The sequence below is a fragment of the Pseudophryne corroboree genome, chromosome 6 (assembly GCF_028390025.1).
Source record: "Pseudophryne corroboree isolate aPseCor3 chromosome 6, aPseCor3.hap2, whole genome shotgun sequence".
NCBI lineage: Eukaryota > Metazoa > Chordata > Amphibia > Anura > Myobatrachidae > Pseudophryne > Pseudophryne corroboree.
In genome coordinates, this window is record NC_086449.1 from 41,566,608 (window position 1) to 41,590,279 (window position 23,672).

At 45.8% G+C, this 23,672-nt stretch overlaps 1 protein-coding gene across 1 annotated transcript in view; it reads left to right on the forward strand.

The window, feature by feature from the left end:
- The window catches only part of LOC134934216 (NXPE family member 3-like), a 97,767-nt gene extending 78,393 nt beyond the window's left edge, over positions 1 to 19,374 (forward strand). Inside the window, exons 8-9 of the mRNA XM_063929703.1 lie at positions 402 to 617; positions 18,109 to 19,374. Coding sequence (XP_063785773.1) covers positions 402 to 617; positions 18,109 to 18,641 — 749 coding nt within the window. The 3' untranslated portion in view covers positions 18,642 to 19,374. The remainder of the gene's footprint in view (positions 1 to 401; positions 618 to 18,108) is intronic.
- Positions 19,375 to 23,672: the final 4,298 nt, after the last annotated feature.

The window sequence follows — 23,672 nt, forward strand, 5'->3', positions numbered from 1 at the left end:
TCTACTTAAGATGGGATGTTACCCATAGCAACCAATCAGATTCCAGGTATTATCTTCTAAAAGGTGCTAGATAAATGAGAAGTAGAATCTGATTGGTTGCTATGAGCAACATCCCATCTAAAATAGAACTCCCACCTTAGTAAATTTACCCCCAGTGTCTTTCTGACAAACTATCTTGTAATGGTATCTGTACAAAAGATATTGGGAGGTGCATGCAGTCCAGAAATGGTGGGATTCTGTTAACACCCCATCTACTGGTCTCCATGCAAGTAAGTTTGAGGTGCAACTGTGTGCGCCTTATGTGAGGGTCCCAGGTGAAGTTGGATCATTATGTAAATGTTTTATTATTATATATTTTTATTTTTTTGTATCTCATCCTCGCACATCTCACTCTCCCCCAGAACTCACCTTCAATCTCTCGGCCTGCAGACCTGGCCAGGAATCTACACAGCCTTCTGGCTTTTATTACGGAGACAACTGGAGATCCTTAACTTGTCTGGGGCGACATTTTCCTCAGCCATCCAATGCTCTTGCCTGTCTGAAGGGGAAGGAAATCCACATGTTTGGAGACTCCACTCTACGCCAGTGGTTTGAGTATTTGGAGAGATTCATACCCAGTAAGATTTCCACAGTGTTTTTCAGCAAAAAAACCTTTATTGGCAATGTATTGATATTCCTGTTGGAGGCACTCATTCCTAGTCAACATCAATCAAAAGTTTGAGGTCCTATGGCCCAGATTAAGCAATCCCTAGAGAGTGATAAATTGCACGGTGCCAACCAATCAGCTCCTAACTGTCCTGTCACAGGCTGTGTTTGAAAAATGACAGGAGCTGATTGGGTGGAACTTTATCTCCATCCAACTTATCTCTCTCCAAGGCTTGGTAAATAGACCCTTTTGAAAGGACCAGCTCCTGTCATTTTTCAAAAACAGCCTATAACATGGCAGTTAGAAGCTGATTGGCTGGTACTGTAGCTCCACCTACCTTATGCACAGGAGACAATCAAAAGTGCAACCTTTGGCACTATTATCCAGTGGTGACATATTAAATGGGAAACGTAGTACAACTGGAGAGTTGAGCAAGAAGGGAGGTGCGGGGTGTTCTTAACCGCTAAAACCAGTATAAGGGGTAAATGTACAAAAGCTAGTTATTGCACTTGCAAAAATATACTTCTTACTGTATGTAGTACAATATTAGGGGCCCTGGGATATATCAATATATAAATATACAAGATGCTCAAAGCTTATATTTTCAAACACCCCTTATGATGTATCAGGCAGAAACATTCAATGCAGTTCTGTTGGTATCAAAAGAGCTGTTTTGTAGCAGCGCTGCGATCCTTTCGGTCACACTTCTGCTAAGCTAAGATACACTCCCAGAGGGCGGCGGCTTAGCGTTTGCACGGCTGCTAAAAGCAGCTAGCGAGAGAACAACTCGGAATGAGGTCCCAAGTGAGAACAGCTAGATTGAATGAAATAAGCTTGCATATATTAAGGCATGTGTCCTTTCAGCAGTTCATTCCACTCACTTCAAATTTACCAGTGGAATAGTATGTGCACAGGTCCACTGAGTGCTCCACAGTAGCTGGTTAGTGGGTATTATAATGTAGCCAAGAAAAGATGTAACTGTTGGCTTTGCTGATAAATAGTATGCAGTTGATATCAATTAGTATTGTTAATAAATGCCTGCAAAGTATCAGTATATAGAAATGCAAAAATGCAGCGAAGTATACAGTACCTGTCAAATTTGCCGTAGCTTTCTCGGCAGTACTTAGACTCTCTAAGCGTAGTTCCTAGCCATGGGTGCAGCTTCCATCGCAACCGCTGCTTGTAGCATCGATACCCAGGCGGAGGTGTCAGCTGTGTGTGTCCGTACAGTGGGGGTCATTCCGAGTTGTTCGCTCGCAAGCTGCTTTTAGCAGCATTGCGCACGCTAAGCCGCCGCCTACTGGGAGTGAATCTTAGCATAGTAAAATTGCGAACGAAAGATTAGCAGAATTGCGAATAGACACTTCTTAGCAGTTTCTGAGTAGCTCCAGACTTACTCGGCATCTGCGATCAGTTCAGTGCTTGTCGTTCCTGGTTTGACGTCACAAACACACCCAGCGTTCGCCCAGACACTCCTCCGTTTCTCCAGCCACTCCCGCGTTTTTCCCAGAAACGGTAGCGTTTTTTTGCACACGCCCATAAAACGGCCAGTTTCCGCCCAGAAACACCCACTTCCTGTCAATCACATTACGATCACCAGAACGAAGAAAAAACCTCGTAATGCCGTGAGTAAAATACTTAACTGCATAGCAAATTTACTTGGCGCAGTCGCACTGTGGACATTGCGCATGCGCATTAGCGACTAATCGCTCCGTTGCGAGAAAAAAATAACGAGCGAACAACTCGGAATGACCCCCTGTGTCAGGCAGTGAATTCAGCAGCGCGGGTTGCCGTAGCTGTGTTCAGGTCTCAGGCAGTGTCAGAAACCACTAATCGTGCCTGCTCGTTGATGTATAGTGATGTGAGCAGCACAGCTGTAGTCACTGTAGCGGGGTGTGCTCGATCGTGGTGGGCATTCAATACCTATGAACCACGGTCCAATCCCAGAGAGCCTCTAGTCCTGTTTCCTCTACGTGTTTCTCCGGACACGGACGGCTCCGTCAGGAGACAGAATGTCTCCTTCGTCATCTTCTATATTTCTATATTGATAATCCCAGGGATCCTAATATTGTACTACATAAGAAGTATATTTTTTGCAAGTGCAATAACTAGCTTACTATATGAAATTTGTTTTTTATTGTTTTTTTAATGTGCTGTTTGTAATAAAAAAAATTTTTCTTAATGGATCGTTTATGTGGTTTTGAGCGCCTAGCTGGTAGAATCTATATACTAGCGTTTGCATTATAGAAGAGGCTGGCTACCCTTCACCAAGCTGGCTACCTCTTCACGTATCTGCACCCGCCTACACGGCGCCAACAAACCTTATTTTTTTTCCTTTCTTGTAAATTTACAAAAGCTTTTGAAAATATTAAAAAGTGATGACGTTACCCATAGCAACCAATCATCCTAGAAAATGATATAATCTGATTGGTGGCTATGGGTAACATCACTACTTTTCATTATTAGAAGCGGTAGTAAATTTACCCTTAAGTGTCCATCTGGTGAGACTCTGAGATACTTCAATACTTGTGTCAATATCTTGACTTCTCAAAGGTCATGTTTGCTTGTAAATAACTACATTAGCCTAGTTGGTGACCTGACACATACTGTATCACCTACTGTTTCAAACAGGGCCGTAAGTGGTAGTGTGCGAACACACCACCATTGCTGCCCCACAGTACCAGCACTTGGCTTGCATGGTGTCTGGAATGACACTTTGAAGCTAGTGGCAGAACTTGTGAGTGGTGGGCCCAGGTACAAAAATATAATTTCTCTATCGTCCTAAGTGGATGCTGGGGTTCCTGAAAGGACCATGGGGAATAGCGGCTCCGCAGGAGACAGGGCACAAAAAAGTAAAGCTTTTACCAGATCAGGTGGTGTGCACTGGCTCCTCCCCCTATGACCCTCCTCCAGACTCCAGTTAGATTTTGTGCCCGAACGAGAAGGGTGCAATCTAGGTGGCTCTCCTAAAGAGCTGCTTAGAGAAAGTTTAGCTTAGGTTTTTTACTTTACAGTGAGTCCTGCTGGCAACAGGATCACTGCAACGAGGGACTTAGGGGAGAAGTAGTGAACTCACCTGCGTGCAGAGTGGATTTGCTGCTTGGCTACTGGACACTAGCTCCAGAGGGACGATCACAGGTACAGCCTGGATGGTCACCGGAGCCGCGCCGCCGGCCCCCTTGCAGACGCTGAAGAGAGAAGAGGTCCAAAATCGGCGGCTGAAGACTCCTGAGTCTTCATAAAGGTAGCGCACAGCACTGCAGCTGTGCGCCATTTTCCTCTCAGCACACTTCACACAACAGTCACTGAGGGTGCAGAGCGCTGGGGGGGGGCGCTCTGAGAGGCAAATAAAAACCTTATTAGAGGCAAAAAATACCTCACATATAGCCCACAGAGGCTATATGGAGATATTTAACCCCTGCCTAACTTCAAAAATAGCGGGAGACGAGCCCGCCGAAAAAGGGGCGGGGCCTATCTCCTCAGCACACAGCGCCATTTTCTCTCACAGAAAAGCTGGAGAGAAGGCTCCCAGGCTCTCCCCTGCACTGCACTACAGAAACAGGGTTAAAACAGAGAGGGGGGGCACTGATTTTGGCGATATTGTATATATATAAAAGATGCTATAAGGGAGAAACACTTATATAAGGTTGTCCCTATATAATTATAGCGTTTTTGGTGTGTGCTGGCAGACTCTCCCTCTGTCTCCCCAAAGGGCTAGTGGGTCCTGTCCTCTGTCAGAGCATTCCCGGTGTGTGTGCTGTGTGTCGGTACGTGTGTGTCGACATGTATGAGGACGATGTTGGTGAGGAGGCGGAGAAATTGCCTGTAATGGTGATGTCACTCTCTAGGGAGTCGACACCGGAATGGATGGCTTATTTAGAGAATTACGTGAGAATGTCAACACGCTGCAAGGTCGGTTGACGACATGAGACGGCCGACAATCTATTAGGACCGGTCCAGGCGTCTCAGAAACACCGTCAGGGGTTTTAAAAACGCCCATTTACCTCAGTCGGTCGACACAGACACAGACACGGACACTGAATACAGTGTCGACGGTGAATAAACAAACGTATTTCTCATTAGGGCCACACGTTAAGGGCAATGAAGGAGGTGTTACGTGTTTCTGATACTACAAGTACCACAAGAAAGGGTATTATGTGGGAGTGAAAAAACTACCTGTAGTTTTTCCTGAATCAGATAAAATAAAATGAAGTGTGTGATGATGCGTAGGGTTACCCCGATAGCAAATATTGGCGTTATACCCTTTCCCGCCAGAAATTAGGGTACGTTGGGAAACACCCCTTAGGGTGATAAGGCGCTCACACGCTTATCAAGTGGCGTTACCGTCTCCAGATACGGCCGCCCTCAAGGAGCCAGCTGATAGGAAGCTGGAAAAATATCCTAAAAAGTATATACACACATACGGTGGTTATACTGCGACCAGCGATCGCCATCAGCCTGGAGATGCAGTGCTGGGTTGGCTTGGTCGGATTCCCTGACTGAAAATATTTTATTCATGTAGAGCATTTAATAGGATGCATTCTATATATATGTATGTGAGATGCACAGAGGGATATTTGCTCTCTGGCATCAAGATAAGTGCGTTGTCCATATCTCCCAGAAGATGTCAGGGACACGACAGTGGTCAGGTGATACAGATCCCATACGGCAGATGGAAGTATTGCTGTATAAAGGGAAGGAGTTATTTGGGGGTCGGTCCATCGGACCTGGGGACCACAGCAACAGCTGGGAAATCCAACCTTTTTTACCCCAAGTTACATCTCAGCTAAAAAAGACACCGTCTTTTCAGCCTCAATCTTTCCTTTCCCATGAGGGCATGCAGGCAAAAGGCCAGTCATATCTGCCCAGACATAGAGGTAAGGGAAGTAGACTGCAGCAGGCAGCCCTTTCCCAGGAAAAGAAGCCCTCCACCGCGTCTGCCAAGTCCTCAGCATGACGCTGGGGCCGTGCAAGCGGACTCAAGGTGGGGGGGTAGTCTCAAGAGTCTCAGGGCGCAGTGGGATCACTCGCAAGTTGACCCCTAGATCGTACGAGTATTATCCCAGGGGTAAAGATTGGAGAGTCGAGACATCTTCTCCTCGCAGGTTCCTGAAGTCTGCTTTACCAACGGCTCCCTCCGACAGGGAGGCAGCATTGGAAACAATTCACAAGCTGTATATCCAGCAGGTGATAATCAAAGTACCCCTCCTACGACAAGGAAAAGGGTATTATTTTTCCACACTATATTGTGGTACTGAAGCCAGACGGCTTGGTGACACATAGTCTAAATCTAAAATGTTTTGAACACTTACATAAAAGGTTCAAATCGAGATAAAGTCACTCAGAGCAGTGATAGCGAACCGGAATGTCCCTGGACATCAAGGATTACCTCCATGTCCAAATTTTGTCCTTCTCATCAAGGGTACCTCTGGTTCGTGGTACAGAACTGTCAATATCAGTTTCAGACGATGCCGTTTGAATTATCCACGGCACCCCGGGCCTTTTTACCAAGGTAATGGCCGAAAAGATGTTTCTTCAAAGAAAAAAGGCATCTAAATTATCCCTTACTTGCACGACCTAAAAAGGGCAAGTTCCAGAGAACAGTTGGAGGTCGGAAGAGCACTATCTAAAGTAGTTCTTCGACGGCACGACTGGATTCTAAATATTCCAAGAATCGCAGCTGTTTTCCGACGATACGTCTGCTGTTCCTAGGGATGATTCTGGACACGGTTCAGAAAAAGGTTTTTCTTCCCGAGGAAAAAGCCAAGGAGTTATCCGACCTGTCAGGAACCTCCTAAAACCAGGAAAGGTGTCTGTACATCAATGCACAAGAGTCCTGGGAAAAAGGGTGGCTTTTTACGAAGCAATTCCATTCGGCAGATTCCATGCAAGAATTTTCCAAAGGGATCTGTTGGACAAATGGTCAGGGTCGCATCCTCAGATGCACCTGCGAATAACCCTGTCGCCAAGGACAAGGGTATATCTTCTGTGGTGGTTGCAAAAGGCTCATCTATTGGAGGGCCGCAGATTCGGCATACAGGATTTGATCCTGGTGACCACGGACGCCAGCCTGAGAGGTTGGGGAGCAGTCACACAAGGAAGAAACTTCCAGGGGGTATGGACGAACCTGGAAAAGTCTCTTCACATAAACATTCTGGTACTAAGAGCAATCTAAAATGCTCTAAGCCAGGCGGAACCACTCCTGCAAGGAAAACCGGTGTTGATTCAGTCGGACAACATCACGGCGGTCGCCCATGTAAACAGACAGGGCGGCACAAGAAGCAGGAGTGCAATGGCAGAAGCTGCCAAGATTCTTCGCTGGGCGGAGAATCACGTAATAGCACTGTCAGCAGTGTTCTTCCCGGGCGTGGACAACTGGGAAGCAGACTTCCTCAGCAGACACGATATTCACCCGGGAGAGGGGGGTCTTCATCCAGAAGTCTTCCACATGCTAATAAACTGTTGGGAAAGACCAATGGTAGACATGATGGCGTCTCGCCTCAACAAGAAACTGGACAAGTATTGCGCCAGGTCAAGAGATCCACAGGCAATAGCTGTGGACGCACTGGTAACACCTTGGGTGTACAAATCAGTATATGTGTTTCCTCCTCTGCCTCTCATACCAAAGGTATTGAAGATTATACGGTGAGGAGGAGTAAGAACAATACTAGTGGCTCCGGATTGGCCAAGAAGGACTTGGTACCCGGAACTTCAAGAGTTGGTCACGGACGACCCGTGCCCTCTATTTCTGAGAAGGGACCTGCTACAACAGGGTCCCTGTCTCTTTCAAGACTTACCGCGGCTGCGTTTGACGGCATGGCGGTTGAACGCCAGATCCTAAAAGGGAAAGGCATTCCAGAAGAAGTCATTCCTACCTTGATTAAGGCAAGGAAGGAAGTCACCGCGAAACATTATCACCGCATTTGGCGAAAATATGTCGCGTGGTGCGAGGATCGGAGTGTTCCGACGGAGGAATTTCAACTGGGTCGTTTCCTACATTTCCTACAATCAGGATTGTCTATGGGTCTCAAATTGAGATCTATTAAGGTTCAAATTTCGGCCCTGTCAATATTCTTCCAAAAAGAATTGGCCTCAGTTCCTGAGGTACAGACTTTTGTTAAAGGAGTACTGCATATACAGCCTCCTGTGGTGCCTCCGGTGGCACCGTGGGATCTAAATGTAGTTTTAGATTTCCTCAAATCCCATTGGTTTGAACCATTGAAAAAGGTGGATTTTAAATATCTCACATGGAAAGTGACTATGTTACTGGCCCTGGCTTCCGCCAGGAGAGTATCTGAATTGGCGGCTTTATCTTATAAAAGCCCTTATCTAATCTTCCATTCGGATAGGGCAGAACTGAGGACTCGTCCGCATTTTCTCCCTAAGGTGGTATCAGCGTTTCACCTGAACCAACCTATTGTGGTGCCTGCGGCCACTGGCGACTTGGAGGACTCCAAGTTGTTGGACGTTGTCAGAGCCTTAAAAATATACATTTCAAGGACGGCTGAAGTCAGAAAATCTGACTCGCTGTTGTTACTATATGCACCCAACAAGTTGGGTGCCCCTGCTTCTAAGCAGACGATTGCTCGTTGGATTTGTAACACAATTCAACTTGCTCATTCTGTGGCAGGCCTGCCACAGCCTAAATCTGTTAAGGCCCATTCCACAAGGAAGGTGGGCTCATCTTGGGCGGCTGCCCGAGGGGTCTCGGCATTACAATTCTGCCGAGCAGCTACGTGGTCGGGGGAAAACACGTTTGTAAAATTCTACAAATTTGATACCCTGGCAAAAGAGGACTTGGAATTCTCTCATTCGGTGCTGCAGAGTCATCCGCACTCTCCCGCCCGTTTGGGAGCTTTGGTATAATCCCCATGGTCCTTTCAGGAACCCCAGCATCCACTTAGGACGATAGAGAAAATAAGAATTTACTTACCGATAATTCTATTTCTCGGAGTCCGTAGTGGATGCTGGGCGCCCATCCCAAGTGCGGATTATCTGCAATACTGTACATAGTTATTGTTAACAAATTCGGGTTATATTGTTAAGGAGCCATCTTTAAGAGGCTCTTTCTGTTATCATACTGTTAACTGGGTTTAGATCACAAGTTGTACGGTGTGATTGGTGTGGCTGGTATGAGTCTTACCCGGGATTCAAATTGCCTCCCTTATTGTGTACGCTCGTCCGGGCACAGTACCTAACTGGAGTCTGGAGGAGGGTCATAGGGGGAGGAGCCAGTGCACACCACCTGATCTGGTAAAAGCTTTACTTTTTTGTGCCCTGTCTCCTGCGGAGCCGCTATTCCCCATGGTCCTTTCAGGAACCCCAGCATCCACTACGGACTCCGAGAAATAGAATTATCGGTAAGTAAATTCTTATTTTAGGCCTTCCCCCCTCCTCCATCCCAACCCAAGTTTACAATATGCCACATGGCAGTGGGTGACAGGGAGAGGCAGCGGGTGACAGCATAAAGCAGGGGGAGGCAGAGGTCGACATAGAGAGACAGAGGGTGATGATGGAAGGGAAGGGGATGCAGGGGGTGACAGGGAGAAACAGGGGGTGACAAGGGCACAAGCACAATGTCCTGTGTGGTGCGGAGAACGGGGGTATGTACCTTGGGGGGGAGGGGGGGGGGCAGGAAAACAGTGGCCTTTGCTCTGTCTGTGACATGGACCCCCACCCCTGACAGTGCCAGTTACAAAGGATGTGAGCTGCCTTTAATTGACAGACAGCGATGAATCAGAAAAACATGTACAGCTCACTAAGGTAAGGGGCAGTTCCCTCAGGCAGTGGGCCCACCCTGCTTTCTGCTCTGGGCCTTTCATACGACATTGCTTAAAATCATCTGTGGGAGGTCAAGGGATAACTCCTTGCTGGCCTGGGCAGCAGTGGACACCTTAGTCAAAGCACCTGCTGCACCAATGGTAGGTCCGCCTGTGCTTGAAACCAGTAGTGCTGCTGCTACGGTAACTCCCTGGAGCGTCATATTGATTCTCCTGGTCCACACCCTGCAACCTGTAGAGTCACCCAGAGCTTCCTGATGGTGCTTTGTGTGGTTCTCTACTTCCTGTTACCAATGGACCCTGCCTCACTCGACATGACATCACATGTTTGGGTGGCTGGGCCAGACAGGACGGCACAGAGCCCTGCTCCGGCACTGGCCCCAAAGATAGATTGGTTCGTTCTGTCTGCTTGTTAATTTGAGATATAGAAACACAATTTATGTACTTGAGATTATATTTTTCCAAAATATTAATATAAGCTGAATTCCCCTATGTGGAACAATACTGGAAGGTATTTCAATATAGTTGACAATTTATTTACTGAACATAGAAGCTAATTCCTAAGACAGAAACAGACAAAACATGAGGAAAGGCTCACTAGGTTAAATATGTATACACTAGAAAATAGGCTTTTGGTTACCTATCAGTAAATCCTTTTCTCGTAGTCCGTAGAGGATGCTGGGGTCCACATTAGTACCATGGGGTATAGACGGGTCCACCAGGAGCCATTGGCACTTTAAGAGTTTGAGAGTGTGGGCTGGCTCCTCCCTCTATGCACTCCCACCAGTCTAGAAACTGTGCCCGAGGAGACGACATACTTCGAGAGAAGGATTATACACAGATAGTGGCGAGATTCATACCAGCTCACACATACAAGGCACGTCAAGCCAACTAGCTTGAACTACTCAGCAACAGCTGAAACATTACTTACCAAGTAACCATGCAGTACTCAACTAAAACGAAGTTGTACTGAACCAAATAACATTTGTAGGAGAACGAAGCGCTGGGCGGGCGCCCAGCATCCTCTACGGACTACGGGAAAAGGATTTACCGGTAGGTAACCAAAATCCTATTTTCTCTTACGTCCTGGAGGATGCTGGGGTCCACATTAGTACCATGGGGATGTACCAAAGCTCCCAGAATGGGAGGGAGAACGCTGAGGCTCCTGCAGAACTGATTGACTGAACTTCAGGTCATCAGAGGCCAAAGTATAATACTTGTAAAACTTTGCAAACGTGTTCGACCCAGACCAAGTTGCAGCTCGGCAAAGTTGCACTGCCGAGACACCCCGGGCAGCCACCCAGGAAGACCCCACTTTACGAGTAGAGTGGGCCTTAACAGATTTTGGACACTGCAGCCCTGCCGTAGAATAAGCGTGCTGGATAGTGAACCTAATCCAGCGAGAAATAGTCTGCTTAGAAGCAGGACACCTAATTTTCTTGGGATCATAGAGGACAAACAGAGAGTCCGACTTTCTGTGACGAGAAGTTCTCTTCACATATATCTTCAGAGCCCTTACGACATCCAAGGACTTTGATGTAATTGAGGAGTCAGTAGCCACTGGCACCACAATAGTTTGGTTGATATGAAATGCCGACACAACCTTCGGAAGAAACTACTGACAAATCCGGAGCTCAGCTCTATCTTCGTGGAAGATCAAGTAAGGGCTTTTACAGGATAGAGCCACCAGCTCGGACACACGTCTAGCAGAATCCAAGACCAACAAAATGACCGCCTTCCATGTAAGAAATTTGACCTCTACCTCCTGTAGAGGTTCAAACCAATCCGACTGGAGGAACTGCAATGCCACGTTATGGTCCCAAGGCGCCGTAGGCGGTACAAAGGGAGGTTGGATATGCAGAACTGCCTTCAAAAAGGTCTGAACCTCAGGGAGGGCAGCCAATTTTTCAGAAAGAAAATGGATAGGGCTGAAATCTGGACCTTCACAGAACGCAAACTCAGGCCCATATCCACTCCTGCTTGCAGGAAGAGGAGGAAACGTCCCAGTTGAAACTCCACTGTAGGAAACTTCTTTGACTCACACCAAGAGACATATTTCTTCCAAATACGATGGTAATGTTTAGACGTTACCCCTTTCCTAGCCTGTATGAGGGTAGGAATAACCTTCTTCAGAATGCCCTTCCGAGCAAGAATTAGGTGCCCAACTTCCATGCCGTCAAACGTAGCCGCGGTAAGTCCTGATAAGCGAACGGCCCCTGTTGTAGCAGGTCCTCCCGAAGAGGAAGAAGCCTCATCTCTTCTTGCAGTAGATTCAGAAGGTCCATGTACCAAGCTCTTCTTCGCCAGTCTGGGGCAATGAGGATCGCTTGAACCCTTGTTCTCCTTATGAGCTTTAGGATTCTTGGGATGAGTGGGAGTGGTGGAAACACGTACACTGACTGGAACACCCACGGAGACACCAGGGCATCCACTGCCACTGCCTATGGGTCCCTCGACCAGGAACAATAACGTATAAGCTTCTTGTTGAGATGAGAGGCCATCATGTCTATTTCGGTTAAACCCCAAAGATCTGTTATTTCCATGAACACTCTCCTGGATGTAGATCGTGTCTACTGAGGAAGTCTGCTTCCCAGTTGTCTACTCCCGGAATGAAGATGGCTGACAGCGCTAACACGTGCTTTTCTGTCCAGAGGAGTATTCTTGTCACCTCTGACATTGCTGCTCTACTGTTCGTTCCGCCTTCTCGGTTTATGTAAGCCACTGTTAAGTTGTCCGACTGCACTTGAATGGCCCTATTTTTCAGAAGAGGGGCCGCCTGAAGAAGACCGTTGTAGACGGCTCTTAGTTCCAGGATGTTGATGGGCAGGCCGGCTTCCAGGCTTGACCACCGTCCTTGGAAGGTTACTCCTTGAGTGACTGCTCCCCAGCTCCGAAGGCTCGCATCCTTGGTTAGAAGGACCCAGCCCTGAATCCCGAACCTGCGTTCCTCCAGAAGGTGAGGCAATTGGAGCCACCAGAGGAGTGAAATCCTGGTTTTTGGCGACAGACAAATTCTCTGGTGCATGTGGAGGTGAGATCCCGACCACTTGGCCAGGAGATCCAGTTGGAAGGTCCGAGCGTGGAACCTCCCGTACCGGAGAGCCTCGTAAGAGGCCACCATTTTTCCTAATAGGTGAATGCATTGATGAACCGACACCCGAGGTGGCTACAGGACATCCCGGACCATGGCTTGTATCACCAACGCCTTTTTCTGCGGAAGAAACACCCTCTGCACTTCCGTATCCAGGATTATTCCCAGAAATGACAACCTCTGGGTCGGTTCCAAATGTGACTTTGGAAGGTTTAGAATTGAACCATGACTCTGGAGCAGTCGCGTTGTGAGGACAATGGACTGCCGCAGCCTCTCCTTGGACGATGCCTTTATCAGCAGGTTGTCCAGATATGGAATGATGTTCACACCCTGCTTGCGGAGGAGAATCATAATTTCCGCCATCACCTTGGTAAACACCCTCGGTGTTGTGGAGAGGCCGAATGGCAGTGCCTGGAACTGGAAATGACAGTCCAGCAATGCGAAGCGGAGATCAGCCTGATGCGGCAGCCAGATCGGAATGTAGAGGTACGCATCCTTGATATCCAGGGATACCAGGAATTCCCCTTCTTCCAGACCTGATATCACCTCCCTGAGAGACTCCATCTTGAACTTGAACTCTTTTAGAAAAGGGTTCAGTGATTTTAGGTTCAGAATGGGCCTGACCGAACTACCCGGTTTTGGTACCACGAAAAGGTTCGAATAGTAACCATTGTTCAGCATGTGAGGTGGTACTGGCACAATGACCTGTGCCTCTACCAGCTTTTGGACAGCGTCTTGTAGTACAGTGCTGTCCTCCAACAGAGTTGGCAAGCCTGACTTGAAAAAGCGACGAGGAGGGAGACTTTGAAATTCCAGCCTGTATCCCTGAGACACAACATCTACCACCCAGGGATCCAGGCCGCACGATACCCAGACATGACTGAAGTGTCTGAGTCTCGCTTCCACTGGCCCCACCACCGGGGCGTGCAGTCCACCGTCATGCGGAAGACTTTGGCGTACCCGAAGCAGGCTTTTGTTCCTGGGAACCTGCAGCGGCAGGTTTCTTGGACTTAACCCGACATCCCCTAAAGAAGGTATTGGAAGTTCTGGCCTTTCTAGGCTTGTTAGGCCAAAAGGATTGCGTTGCAGTTGAAGAGAAAGATTTCTTCGGAGCAGGTGCTGCTGAGGGAAGAAACGGAGACTTACCTGCTGTAGCGGTGGATATCCACGCATCTAGAGCTTCCCCAAAGAGAGCCTGACCTGTATAGGGTAGGGACTCCACACTTCTTCTGGATTCCGCGTCAGCCAACCACTGGCGCAGCCACAGTCCCCGACGAGCTGAAACAGACATGGAAGATATTCCCGTAGCTATGGAACCAAGGCCTTTCATGGATTCTACCATAAAACCTGCAGAATCATGTATGTTGCGTAAATAAAAAAGCCATTTGTTTCCCCCAGCACCCTGAATGATAACCGTAACCAGATTTAAATTCCACATAATAATAGAATTCAGAGATCTTCGTTACACATATTTGCGCAAATGTGTGAATAAGCCCCAAAGCCGCATCAAGGCGTCTCTGTATATTTGGGGTCCCTAGCGCTATATCTAGGTGCAGGGTGTGGCACCCCAAAACACCAGCATAAGCTAGAAAGCCCAGCGTAGCATACCAGTGAAAAAACTATAGTGTTATTAAATTAGTATTTAGGAAGCCGAAGCTATAGAGAAAGTGATACAAAAATGAAATGCAATTAAAATAGAGAAATAGTGTTAAAAAATTAATAAGTGAAAAGTGTTAATAAAATGTAAGGGTATGCCACACTAAGGCCATCCAGCTCAGCCAGTCCAGAGGCACCACACCTCACACCTCCATTACCCCAATCTGGGTCTAAGATTAACCAGCAAGGAGCCACATGATAATGGCTCCTTACTACAATATGTCTAAGCTAAGAGCTACCTACCTTGGAGCAACCCCATAATGCTCCATGTGGCATGTCAGGGCCTGCACCTCCTCCTAATGCAGGAACCTCTCTGCCTCTCACAACAAACATATATATTGGTAGATGCTCAATTAGCTTAGTGATATCATTCAGGTGCTCGAAAGGGAGGGGTATTTCTAAGCAAGAAAAAAAGCCATTTGTTTCCCCCAGCACCCTGAATGATAACCGTAACCAGATTTAAATTCCACATAATAATAGAATTCAGAGATCTTCTTTACACATATTTGCGCAAATGTGTGAATAAGCCCCAAAGCCACACCTGAATAATATCACTAAGCTAATTGAGCATCTACCAATATATATGTATGTTGCGTAAATACAATGCAACGTCATCCCTATCCATCGTATACAAATCCTCAAGTAAGGTAGCCGACCACTTTACTATTGCCTTTGCAATCCATGCATTAGCAATAGTGGGACGTAATATGGCCCCTGAAGCAGTATACATTGATTTAAGCTTGTTATCAATTTTCCTATCAGCCGGCTCCTTTAAGGCGGTAGATCCTGGAACAGGTAAAACCACCTTCTTTGAGAGTCTGGACAATCAACAATTGACGGGTTTTCCCATTTTTTCCTATCCTCCTCAGGGAAAAAAAATGCCACCTGGACCCTTTTAGGGATCTGGAATTTTTTCTCAGGGTTTACCCATGCTTTTTCAAATATATCATTCAATTCCTTTGACGCAGGGAAGGTTAGCGAGGCTTTTTAATTTTCAGTGAAAAAAGCCTCCTCAACCTGCTCAGGTGTGGTATCATTAACATTTAACACATCCCTGATAGCCTCTATCAACAATTGCACCCCCTTTGCAAGAGATGCAGACCCCCCGCAACACATCCCCATCACCATCTGTAGTGTCAGAATCGGTATCCGTGTCATCTTGTGTGACATGCATAAGCGCACGTTTGTGGGGGTATCATAATGGGGCATCCTGAGGAACCAGACGCAGGCCATACAGCCATAGAGCTCTGTAATACCTGGGTTGCAGATTCATTACCTGAGAAATCCAAGATTTGATAGAGGAAAACCACTCTGGTTCCCTTGCTGGTATCTGTGCTAAACGAGTGCTATCCTGATTACATGGAATGGGATCATCCTGGGAGGATAAATCCTCTGCAGCATATGACACAGTGTCCCTGGACATAGCTAAAGGACACCATCAAACACTCCACACACACACACACACACACACACACACACACACACACACACACACACACACACACACACACACACGTGGGGGCAGACAGAGTTTCCCCCCCAAGAATGGCAAGAGAGACACAGAGATCGGAGCCAATCCACACATAGCGCTTTCAGCAAAGGGAGACCCCTTGTCAGCGCAGACGGTGTCCCTTAAAAGTAGAGATGAGCGGATTCGGTTTTACTCGGTTTTGCTCGGTTCTCAAAACGGCATCTTATTGGCTATCCAAAACACGTGACATCCGTGAGCCAATAAGATGCCGTTTTGAGAACCGAGTAAAACCGAATCCGCTCATCTCTACTTAAAAGGAGACACAGTCGGTTTACAGACTCCCCTCCCCCTTCTCCAGCCCCCTGGTACCGTGTACTGACAGTTGGAGCTGACAGTTGGAGCTGACAGTTGGAGCTGCTGTGGAGGGACCTGTTCTTCCATCCAGCACTGTGCAGGCAGGAAAATCGCGCTGGAACTCTGCTGGGTCCGCTCAGAGGAGAAGCTTCGCCCCCTTAATGGTGCTGTCTTCCCGCTCTTCATAGATTATACTGGCCTGAGGTAAAACTTGCTGGCTGAGATCCGCGGACCCCGACAAACTTGTGGACCAGTGTGGGGGTAAGCGCTGGCTCAGGGCGCCTCTCACAGGGCAGCACCATGTGCCTCTGAACCTTCACAGGAGCGCAGTTAAGACTGCTCTCCCTCCCTGTTGCAGCCATCTTCACACTGGCCCAGTAGCGGATCTTGCCACGGGCAAGCAGGACTTTTGCCCGGGGCGCCGGCGCCATCCGGAGGGTGCCGCACCATGGCAAGATCCGCTGCTGCTGTGGTGCCCCCCGCTGTCCGCTGTTTCCCTTCGTGGGCTGTCCGCTGTGAAGGGAAACGTCTAGTCTGCCCGCTGTGAAGGGAACGCGTCTAGTTTCCCTTCCTGGAGAGGATCTTCACTGTAATGATGTGCGGTGCGCGTTGACGTCATCGCGCACCGCACAGCAAAGGTCCTCTCCACGAAGGGAACTAGACGCTTAGCGTCTAGTTTACCTTCGTGGAGAGGACCTTTGCTGTGCGGTGCGCGATGACGTCATCGCGCATCGCACATCCTACAACAGTACAGGGGGCGTAACTGACCACGCCCCCTGTATGAAGCCACGCCCCCTAATGCCGCCCGGGGCGCCAGAAGCCCCGGAACCGGCCCTGCACTGGCCCCCCGCTCGCTAGGGGGGTCGGTGATTCACTCACCACTTCTTCAGCTCTGTAAGGGGTTGGCGGCATGCTGCTGGGGCGAGCGGTCCCCTGTGACGGAGAACGATCAGACCCCTCTGGAGCTCAGTGTCCAGTCAGCAGAGACAGTGGCTCAGACCCCGCAGGGCGGACACTGCTGCCCCCCCTTAATCCCTCGCTGCAGGCAGGCTGTTGCCAATAGCCTCCTGTAAAATAAAAAAACTCTAAAAATAACTTTTACTAGAAAAGCTCTGTAGAGCTCCCCTAGCTGTGACCGGTTCCTCCGGGCACATTTTCTAAACTGAGTCTGGTGGGAGGGGCATAGAGGGAGGAGCCAGCCCATACTCTCAAACTCTTAAAATGCCAATGGCTCCTGGTGGACCCATCTATAACCCATGGTACTAATGTTGACCCCAGCATCCCCTAGGACATAAGAGAAAAGAGGCGACTAAGAGGAGACATTATTAATATCTTCAAATATGTAAAGGATCTTTATAAGAAGTTAGCTGGGGATCTGTTTATTAAAATAACTCTGTATAGGTCAAGTGGGCACTCGCTGAGGCTAGAGGAGAGAAAATTCCATACACAATGTAGGAAAGGGTTCTTCATGGTAAGGGCAATAAGGATTTGGAACTCCCTGCCGGAGAAGGTAATAATGGCGGACTCTGTAAATGCATTTAAAAACGGATTGGACAAATTTCTAACTGGAAAAAGTATCCAGGGCTATAGGATTTAACATAGTGACATTAATATCTGGGAGTGGTAAGAATCATAGTTGTCAATTGGTCCGAAACCATTACTTCAGCAGGCGCATTATAATATGAACAGCTTAACACAGAATACAGGTTGAACCTGATGGGCATTTTGCCTCTTTTCAACCTCACTAACTATGTAACTATGGCTAAGGTTCGTCATGGTCAGCTTTTTTTCTCAATGTTAATTTTGTTGATTTAGAACGAGGCAAAATAAAACAAGAAAACTAGACTCTTCCCAGGTAATTCTAGTTATAACTACATAATGTATATGATGTCTAGTAAGGAAGGCATGTAATCTATTTTTTATATTAGGATACTAAAATTGTCATCTTCCATGGTAAATAATTCCAATGCCTACTACTGTATATCACAAGACCACTTGAAGCTACGTAATAAGTGTTTTAGGTGCACTGGTGTAGAGAGATACTGTATAATTGGATGGGCTAGCACTGTAAAACTCAGGTGACAATAAATATTTTATATTTTCTTCCTAGGTCTGAAGAGGATAGACTTGCATGTTAATTATCAGTCGGGACCTCTGCTAGCTGTGGATGCTACTGCTGGTTTTGCCATGAGATGGAGGGCCCATGGGCTTCCTTTGAGGACCACCAAGACTATGGTGTCTGACCTGCACTATGAGAAAGCCCACTTGGCTGGCATCAGTGGAGGACCTCATACAGTCATCGTAATGACCCTATGTGCCCACTTCACCACCTACCCTGTGCGAGTCTATTTAGAAAGATTGGACCGGGTCCGGAAGGCAATTGCATCTTTACTTTTCCGTAGCCCTCAGACCACTGTGATAATTAAATCGGCCAACACAGGTTACAAGTCAATTTATGGCAGCGACTGGTTATCTCTTCATCTTGATATCTTACTGAAGGCAACCTTCAAGGGAATGGCTGTCACTTTCCTGGATGTCTGGGACATGACCTCCTGTCACTATCTCCCTGACGACATCCACCCGGGGCCTCCAGTCATCAGGAATGAGGTGGACCTTATGTTGTCCTACATATGTCCACAGTGAGGGACAGGACACTACTCAGTTACTAGTGAATACATGCTACCATCCTGTGGTCTGGAATGGACATCTGGTGACCATGAGATGCCAACCAGTTTATACCAAGGTGCCTATTTATCAATGAATGATAAAATAAATGATGAAACTTATTGTGATTGATTAAACTCATTGCTTATGATAAATGGTGCTTCAGCCAATCTGCTCCCAACTGTCATTTTTTCAAACACGACAGTTAGGAGCTGAACACATGACAGTTGGGAGCTGAACACATGACAGTTAGGAGCTGAACACATGGCAGTTAGTAGCTGAACACATGGCAGTTGGGAGCTGAACACATGATAGTTGGGAGCTGAACACATGGCAGTTGGGAGCTGAACACATGGCAGTTGGGAGCTGAACACATGGCAGGTGGGAGCTGAACACATGACAGTTGGGAGCTGAACACATGGCAGTTGGGAGCTGAACACATGGCAGTTGGGAGCTGAACACATGACAGTTGGGAGCTGAACACATGACAGTTGGCAGCTGAACACATGACAGTTGGAAGCTGAATGGCTGGAGCACCATTTATCATATGCAGTTTTATCACTCATTGATATATGAACCCCCAAGATTGGCATTTTGGCAACAATTGCACTTAAAACATTACTCTGATTTTAGACAATTAAGTTACATTATTGTGGACAAAATGTTTTTACCTGGTTACATTTTATTTATTAAACTCTTTGGTTATAATGTACTTGTATTTTTATCACATTTAGTGCCTAATTCAAGGTTGAACACAAATTCTATGCAGTTGCGATAATCGATACACTGCGCATGTCCGCCACTATATTTACGTACGAAATAGTATAAAAATTGCTTCCACTGAATTATTCAGCAGACTTGCACATGAATACAACCCCTCAACTATACAATGTTAAAAAGGTGTGGCGGAGCAGTGTCTGAGGGTAGTCTCCGCAAGGATACAAATCGGAGCATGTAACATTAATAATTTCATAAAAGCCAATTTTATCATACTCAGGCAATCTGTAAAGGTCATAGATTGGGACCAAATTTTTTATGGTAAGAGCACTGCAGAAATAGTGGACACCTTTAAAACGTTGCTGTACAAATTTATGCATAAGTTCATTCCCATGGGGGGTCATTCCGAGTTGTTCGCTCGTTATATTTTTCTCGCAACGGAGCGATTAAACGCTAATACGCATGCGCAATGTCCGCAGTGCGACTGCGCCAAGTAAATTTGCTATGCAGTTAGGTATTTTACTCACGGCATTACAAGGTTTTTTCTTCGTTCTGGTGATTGGAATGTGATTGACAGGAAGTGGGTGTTTCTGGGCGGAAACTGGCCATTTTATGGGTGTATGCGAAAAAACGCTACCGTTTCTGGGAAAAACGCGGGAGTGGCTGGAAAAACGGAGGAGTGTCTGTCCGAACGCTGGGTGTGTTTGTGACGTCAAACCAGGAACGAAACTGACTGAACTGATCTTCAGTTGCCGAGTAAGTGTGGAGCTACTCAGAAACTGCTAAGAAGTGTCTATTCGCAATTTTGCTAATCTTTCGTTCGCAATTTTGATAAGCTAAGATTCACTCCAAGTAGGCGGCGGCTTAGCGTGTGCAAAGCTGCTAAAAGCAGCTTGCGAGCGAACAACTCGGAATGAGGGCCCCATGGTCAGCAAAAGCAAGAGTAGCAAGTTCAAACCAATGTGGTTAAATAAGGAGGTAAAGGTATTAATGGGCTACAAAGAATGTAATAAAATATGCAAAAAGGAAATTAGAGCAGCTAAAATAGAAAAAAAAAACTAATTGCGAAGCAAAGCAAATCAAACCCCAAAAAGTTTAAGTATATCAATGGTAAAAGGATAAAAACGGATAACATAGGACCCCTAAAAAGCGAACTAAGTGAATTGTTAAATGGTGTCAAAGAAAAAGCAGAAATATTGAATAAATTCTTCTCATCTGTATTTACTAGTGAGGAAAAAATGGTGGGAATAGAACAAGATATCAGGAAGGATAATGACCAAAAACATCTAACGTGTTTAAGTGAGTAAGTAGTCAAAGAGCGACTACAAAAAATTAAGATCAATAAATCTCCAGGGCCTGATTGACTACATTCAAGGGTTCTAATGGAGCTAAGCTCAGAGATAGCTAGGCCATTATACTTAATCTTTAAAGCTTCTATTACATCAGGCACGGTTCCCAAGGACTGGCGAATAGCAGATGTGCCACTATTTAAAAAGGGAACTAAATCTAATCCTGGAAATTACGGACCGGTAAGACTGACATCTATAGTGAGGAAAATATTGGAAGGTATATTTGGGATGCTTAAACATAATTAGTGGGAACCAGCAGTGCCAGATTAATGTCCACATGGGCCTGGAGCTGAAATATAGGAAAGGCCTATTGTGTACCGCTGCAGCAGATTGGATTAAGGAGAGAGGAGCAGGGGATATGTTATCCTGGTCCCCACTCTCTCAGGGCCCCCCGTGCCTGCCCTCAACCACCAGGCCATTGCAGTTTTTTTTTAAATGAAGAAGTTCAGCTATGGGAGAGCCCCGACCCTATGTGTTCAGTGGTTTCTTTCATATTACAGAGAGCATCAGTGACCACATATACTACAGAGAGCATCTGTGACCACGCACTATATATTACATTTCCAGCCACTGCAGTAAATTATAAAATTAACTGCTTTCTTAGCACTTAACACTTCCCGCATAAATTTTCTGGATGTTTCATTAGAAGTGATAAATAAAGAAATAGTTACATGTAACTATGTAAAAGAGACAGGCACTAGTGCCTATCTACATTTCAATAGTGCACACCACTCATCATGGAAAAAAGGTATTCCCAAGAGTCAACTCTTACGTATTAGGAGAAACTGTTCCACTATGACTTCTTTTGACTCCCAAGCAAAAACCATGATAAATTCCTTTAGAGACAGAGGGTACCCAAGTTATATACTAGATAAAGCATTTAACGAAGTTAAGAATATGGAAAGAGAACAACTCTTAAATCCATCAAAGGGTAATTCTAAAAATAAAAATAGAAATAATAAGGAGGAGAACCCGTCTTCAGATATATCATTCATTTCAACTTATAATAACTGCCATACAGAAGTAAGAAAAATTATATCGAAAAACTATAATATATTAAAACAAGATAGCATATTAGTAAATATTCTCCCAAAAGTACCTAATTTTATCTTTAGAAAGAATAAAACTTTCAAAAACATATTGGCCCCCAGCCACTTGAAAAGAATTGAGGAGGATAATTATTCTAAAAGGAATTCAGAAAGAACAGATTGGCTTACACAGCTGGGAAATAAAATTAAAGGGTTCTTCAAATGCGATAGGAACAGGTGTCTAACCTGCAATTTTACAGCTGATCGTACTACAATGATCGATATAGATGGGGAAGAAAAACCATATGAAATAAAAACATATATGAACTGCAATACATCTTATGTAATCTATATGTTGACCTGCGGTTGTAATTTAAAATATATTGGTAGGACCACACGCCCCTTGAAAGTAACATTCCTTGAAAAAAGTTCCAACACATAGTGTATCAAAACACTATGCGGATTTCCATAAAGGAAACCCTAAATGTTTGAGGGTGACAGGTCTAGAATTTATTAGTAAAACCATAAGAGGGGGAGATCGATATAAGACCCTCTGTAAACAAGAAGTATTCTGGATGCTCAAAATGAACAGTATTTTTCCCACAGGCTTAAACGAGTCAGTAGAACTCAATTGTGTGATTTAGACTGTAGATATCTGTCCGACATACATTCAATCCCCTATTCCTTTCTCCATCTTCTCTTTCCACTCCTTCCTTACTCATCCCATGTTCTCTTAGCGTTAATAATTACAACTGATATATTAACAGGCTCCATCGAAAGAACAGAACCTACTGCTATAACCTATGAGTTGATATAATTGACATAAGAATTGTTTGTCCCATGCCCCCTTCTCCCCCCCCCCCTCCCCACCCCCCCACCTAGAAACCACACACTAGTGGTAACTAGATATGTTTCTTGTGATAATTCTGTATAGTAGTAGGCCTTATGTTTATTATATACAGATGTTTATATAATCAGTGCATGAACATCTATTAATTTACTAATGGTTAATTCATCGTAGGACTGAAAAGATAATTTACCACACTTACAATAATGATAGAAATAGACAATTTATATAATTATGGAATGTTATTAGCCAGATAAGATCGTTCTCTTTATATTTCTCTTTGTTTTTATTAATATAATTGATTGGCAATTGATGTAAACCGCATTAAGTTACTGGTAAGACAAATACTAATGGACTTCCTGGTATATTATGCGTTCCACTGGGTGCCGATCACGTGGCCTCATGCGCGCAATATGATTGGAGGAGGGAGGGAATCTCTCTCCATAGTAACGTGTGCGGGTCACAGACCAGAAATAAATCAATACACTATGCGTTCCACAGAACGCCGGTCATGTGACCTTGTACTCGCTACACGATTGGAGGGGAGATGGAGCCTATCTTCATGGTAACTAACGCTGGTCACGGACGATAACATAATTACGTCAGTGATACACAATGAGAGGAGACCCGTCTTCACGGTAACTTATGCGTGTCACCAGCCGGAAGTCCGGTAGTTCGCGTGCGTTCCAGCACCATCGGATCGAATTTAAGTACAATTCCTAAACTAATAAGGTATTATGGTTCATAGATTATAATATATTTCCTATATTGCCTTGAGTCTATCCATACAAAAGGATGTTTTTAACAATTTATATATATGTTATGAGATGGATTGTCCAAATCAGCTGTAATGAATAGAGCAATTAACTTAGGTATAAATACACTGCCAGCTAAGACCACAGTCACCTTTGATAAAGCAGCAGCCAGCTGTGAAACGCGTCAGGTGTGAGCCTGTGTCACCTTCACTGAATACCTACCACCGCTTGGACCTCTAAGGACTCCGCTAAATAGCGCTATTTGCACCCATATCCACTAACAAGGACCGAACATTTTACCACTACGCACTACT